Genomic DNA, 5,685 nt, shown 5'->3' with positions numbered 1-5,685 from the left:
TACCCCCCAAAAAGCATGAGAGGAGGGGGGATACCCGGTTTTATTGCCCCATGTACCCATCCCAACCAGCCTCCGTAATTACCCCTGTCTTTGGAAATACTACACAGTTCACATTATTACTTTTATCTAAGATTTGGGGAACGCCGAAAAGGGCGCTGGGCTGGGGATTTTTTTTTTTTTTTAAGGTGTCAACTTGTATTCCATACAAGTGGGCAATGGGGCCTGGCCTGGAATTTATTCAGTTGTACCCTGTAATCCAACGGGTGTTCCCTCCATTATAGGCCTTGCCATGTTTCCTGTAAGTAGATTAGGACCACAAGGGGTATGTTTTTGAACACGGGACAAACGGGGATCCATTTTGGGGTGAATGTCTTCATTCCTATGTACACTGTACAAAAAAACCTGTTTTTAAATTGACAAAAAAATGAAAATCTTTATATTTTTCCTTCTGCTTTGCTTAGATTTTTTTTCAAATACTGTGGGGTCAAAATATGCAGTACACCACCTAGATGAATTCGTTAAGGGGTCTATTTTTTAAAATGGGGTCATTTGTGGGGGTTCTTCATCATTTTGGACGCTCAATGGCTCTACAAGTGGGCAATGGGGCCTGGAATTCTGTTGTACCCTGAAATCCAACGGGTGCTCCTTCCATTATAGGCCTAGCCATGTGTCCTTTAAGTAGATTAGGGCCACTAGGTGTGTGGTTCTGAACACGGGACAAACGGGGGTATCCATTTTGGTGTGAAAGTCTTCATTTATACATGTGCTGTACAAAAAAAAACCTGTTTTTAAATTGCTACAACTGCCAAAAAAATGAAAATTGTAATTTTTTTTTCCTTCTGCTTTGCTTAGATTTATTCAAAAATTGTAGTGTAAAAATACACAGTACACCCCTAGATAAATTCGTTAGGGGGTCTAGTTTTCAAAATGGGGGTCATTTGTGGGGGTTCTCTGTCGTTTTGGCCACTCAAGAACTCTACAAGTGGGCAATGGGGCCCAAATCACCTTCATGCTAAACTTCTGTTCTGAAGGCCACCGACTACTCCTTTCATTTTGGGCCCCGTTGTGCATCCAGACAAAAGATTAGGGCCACAATGGGTATGTCTCTGAACACGGGAGAAACAGGGGTATCTATTTTGGGGTGCAAGGCTTCATTCATGTGTGTTGTACAAAAAAAGCTGTTTTTAAAATGACAGAATTGCCAAAAAAACAAAAATCACATTTTTTTTTTCCCTTTGCTTGAATTCATTCAAAAACTGTGGGGTCAAAATTTGCAGTACACCCCTAGATAAATTTTTTAAGGGGTCTAGTTTTCAAAATGGGGTCATTTGTGGGGTCTCTTTGGTTTTGGCCGCTCAAGAGCTCTACAAAAGTGCTATGGGGCCTAAAACGCCTTCAAGGAAAATTTCTGTTCTGAAAACCACCGACTACTTCTTTTATTTTGGGCCCCTTTGTGCATCCAGACATAAGATTAGGGCCACAATGGGTATGTCTCTGAACACTGGAGAAACAGGGGTATCCATTTTGGGGTGTAAATCCTAATTTTATGGGCACTATAGGAAAAAAATGTCTTTAAAATGACATATTTGCAAAAATATGAAATTTTATTTTTTCTCCTCTAAATTGAATTAATTCCTGAAAAAAACTGGTAGGGTCAAAATCCTCCTGACCCCCTCAGTGAATACATTAAGGGGTGTAGTTTTTAAAATGGGGTCATTTGTGGGGGTATTTATCATTCTGACACCTATGAGCCTTTGCAAACTTGGCTTGGTGCAGGAAAACAAAGTGCTCCTCAAAATGCTGAAAAGTAATGTTAAATTTGTACGTCCTCTAAATGGTTTAAAGTTTTTCAAGTGTGCATCCAGAATAAAGTAAACAGATGGAAATATATATCTTGGCCAAAATTTGTACAGTATGTTTGAACATATTTGAGATATTACGGTTGAAAATGGAAAAATTTTGAAAAAGTGTCATTTTTTTCACAATATTGGTACTTTTAATAAATATACACAAATTATATCGGTCTATTTTTACAACCTAAATGAAGTACAACATGTGGTGAAAAAACTGTCAGAATCACTTGGATATGTAAAGCCTTTATGGAGTTATGCTATGTTGAACGACGCATGTCAGATTTCCAAAATTTGGCTCCGTCACCAAGGCGCAAACAGGCTTCGTCACTAAGGGGTTAAACCAGGCTTTAGAGGACAGAGGTTTGGTCACATGACTGACAATTGATGGGCTGATTTGAAGGCCATCCAGAAGAACTTTGAATGCTGCTCTGGCTGTGAGTCTCACATACATTCTTTTTCACCCCTCAGACTGAGAAGGATATTCTGCTACGGGATGAGCTGGAGGAGATCCGAACAAACTACTCGGACCGCTTCAAGCTGTGGTACACCCTGGACCGAGCCCCCGAGAGTAAGTCTTCGTGTCTCCTCTGATCTGTGACACTACAGCTCCCAGCATGCCTTGATGGACAGACTGGGTATGCTGGGAGTTGTAGTTTAACACTGCCCTACATACCAGGGGTCTCCACCTGTTGCTAGTTTATTGCCTATGCTGGTTGTTGCTTGAACCTTTCCTTCCTCGGGTCTCCCCAGTGACACCTTTTTCCTCTCAGTGACCCCCAACTCTGATGCATATTAAAACTGACACTTACTAGAATCCTTACAGCTCTGCAGGTCGCTGATAGGATTTGCTTCAATTTCTCACCTCCCCCCCCCCCCCCCCCCTTTTCTTCAAGACCTCTGCTTGCTGTCAGTGAGTTTGAACATTCTTATTTACATCGAAAGGCTAAAAACCAAACTTGACCACCTTCTCACAGCTGAGGGTTGTTAGTTGTATCCCGTCTAGACAATCCTCTGCACTCCTGACTGATACATTGTAACAAACCATCAGGCCAGGAGAGGGTTGTATGACTAATGTGCTGACCTCACAGATGACTGTCTAGACTGGATACAACTGTAGCAAACCCTCAGCTGTGAGAAGTGATAGGCCAGCGGGGAAATATTGTCTCTGCTTGCAAGCAGTGAATGAAAACATCTTGCAGAGACCTCAAAAATTGTATGGAATTGAAACAGTGACAGATGTAGAAAGGGTAGCTTTCTGCACGCTGGTCTTAACCCCTTAAGGACGCAGACCTTTTTCTTTTTTCTTTTTCCCCTTTGATTTTCCTTCTCCTCCCCACTTTAAAAAAAATAAAATAAAAAAAACAAAAACGTAACTTATCTTTCCATTGCTGAAAGCTGTCGCAGGACAAGTTGTACTTTTCAGTGGTTCTATTAAATGTACCGAAAAACAAGGATCCCGAATGGCCTCTACACAACTGTAGGCTGCCAATCAGATTGCAGTATAATGCAATATTATGGCATTTCATTATTCTGCAGGAGCGATTCACAAGTTCAAGTCCCCCCCCCCCCCCCCCCCCCCCCAAAAAAAAAACAAAAACAAACTACTAACAAAAAAACACTTAATTAGAAAAGGTGAAGTGAAAAAACTGTGTCTGCCCTATCAAAACATTTACCCTGCAGCCATGCTGCGAGGAATAAAATCGCTCATGTGTAAATATCCATCTGCGCACAAATCTCATGCGATATTGCACATGTGAATAAGCCCTAACACAGTAAAACAGCTTTGCATGTGATCTGCTCCCCCACCACTAGGGGGCGCAGCACACCCTAATTAGTTCTGACTGTAAGCTCTTCTATCTCTCTCACCAGACTGGGACTACAGCCAGGGATTTGTCAATGAGGATATGATTAAAGCCTTCATGCCCCCACCTGGGGACGACGTCCTGGTGCTGATGTGCGGCCCTCCCCCCATGATCCAGTACGCCATCAACCCCAGTCTGGACAAGCTGAACTACCCCCAGGATCGGCGGTTCGCCTACTAGACCCCAAGCTTTACAGAGGAGGAAGGCGAAGCCATCGTACAACGGAGCGAAGAGAATGTTTCGGCCTTGTTGACGTCTCCTTTTCTGTGCGTTGTTTGTCTCTTGTATAACGCTTCGTTGGGAGGGGTGTGAGAACTTCTGCAATCAGGGGTGCAGTGCTGGCCCTATGTATCAATATAAGGGGGTGCCTTAAAGGGGCCAGCACAAGCTTTGTTATGTACTAGGTAAGTGGCGTAAAGGGTTTTGGGGGGCTGTTATAAAGTTGGCAAGACCAAAGTAACGAACTATAAGTCTCAGCGTGTCCAGCTGGGGGTTGTAGTCCCATCAGGTTTTCAGCATTGTGTAACACTAGGTAACGTCAAGCTGCTCTTGTCACAGGGAGCCTCTTATGTGTGTTGTACCCAGAATTCATCACACGAGTGACGTCTCATCACCACGTCCCCCCTCTATTTGCACTATTCCCCATTTCTCCTCCCTTCTGGCCCCCTTGGACGTCTCTCTTGCCTTGTGGCTCGGCCGCTCACCGTTCTGTGTACAATGTATTTTTTATTCTTTCATCATAAATACATAAACTTTGGAATGACTTTGAATATCGGCTATTGTGGTGTTTGTAGTCCGTCTGGTATAATATCCTATGCTTGGCTGCTGCTTCCTGGCCAGTCTGTCTGTGTAGCAGCACCACCGTGTTCAACCACTAGAGGTCAGAAACGCTCTTTTCTCCTTAGTTTATAGTATATAGTTGCTCTCCCTAAGTGAGGAGACTCAAATAGGTGGCACTGTGGAGGATTTATTCCATCTCCCTTATTTGCAACCACTAGAGGTCACTAATACACTAAATACAATCACTCAAAGTTTTTAGCCTGTTCCCACAACTTCTAGGAGAGATTGTTACTGACAATGAGTATAATGTTGTCATAAGTGATTACAACCCCTTCTGGGGAGGCTCTAGTACCCTGTTGTACCACCTCTTCCTTGGATACAAGATGTGATACAGGTTTGTCTCGTATGGTATCCTGCGGCATAACAGTCCACATTTGCTGTAACTGAGTCTCTAGGCTGTGGAAGTTGGCATCCCAGATGGTCCCATACATGTTCTATTGGTGATTTAATCTGGTGAGATGGCAGCCACGGAAGTGTGAAAATATTGTGGGGGCTTCCTGTGACCCTTCCCCCAACGAACCCGGCCGTCGTCAGCCCCCATACTAAGCCTGGATTCATCGCTGAGACCAAACCTCTCAGCCAAGTGCCTTGAAATGGTTCTGACAGACACGGGTGTAACGATGGCGCCCTGTCTCTGCATGGCGGACAATGGAACAGTTGGAGCTGCTGGTGCTTGTTAGACAATCGGACACTCCTCTACTGGTGGTCTGTCCGGGGCGTCCTGAGCCCGGTCACCTTGTGTGCCCCCACACATCCGCTGGTCCCAACACCCCCTAACAGTCTGGTCAGACGCTCCTCTTTCCTGGCGGTCTGTAGGGGGCATCTTGAGCATGGTCACCTTGTGTGCCCTCATACACTGATCCCAACACCTCCTAGCAGTCTGGACAGAACGGCCCCGGTGGGGTACAATTCATCGCTACTACCATCCGGCTTCTCACACCTAATAATGCGCCCCTCTCAGACTCTGGTAACTGGGTAAAATCTCTTCTCTGCGTCGTAGAGGCGTCTAGTGGTCAACAAGCGCTACACAAGCAGAAGAGGTCACTACACAAGGAGCCTCCGAGAGCCTTTTATGGGCCTCCGGTGACAAAACCATTCATCTAATCGCCCCACAACTCATTTACAGATCT

General features: G+C 44.6%; 1 protein-coding gene across 1 annotated transcript in view; it reads left to right on the top strand.

Moving 5' to 3' along the window:
• Positions 1-4,485, top strand: part of CYB5R3 (cytochrome b5 reductase 3) — an 11,309-nt gene extending 6,824 nt beyond the window's left edge. The window contains exons 8-9 of the mRNA XM_066590860.1: positions 2,322-2,421; positions 3,723-4,485. Of these exons, the coding sequence (XP_066446957.1) occupies positions 2,322-2,421; positions 3,723-3,895 (273 nt within the window). The 3' untranslated portion in view covers positions 3,896-4,485. The remainder of the gene's footprint in view (positions 1-2,321; positions 2,422-3,722) is intronic.
• Positions 4,486-5,685: the final 1,200 nt, after the last annotated feature.

This window comes from Eleutherodactylus coqui, chromosome 2 (genome assembly GCF_035609145.1).
Source record: "Eleutherodactylus coqui strain aEleCoq1 chromosome 2, aEleCoq1.hap1, whole genome shotgun sequence".
NCBI lineage: Eukaryota > Metazoa > Chordata > Amphibia > Anura > Eleutherodactylidae > Eleutherodactylus > Eleutherodactylus coqui.
Note: the sequence above shows the minus strand (reverse complement) of the source record. Positions and strands in the feature narration are given on the sequence as shown.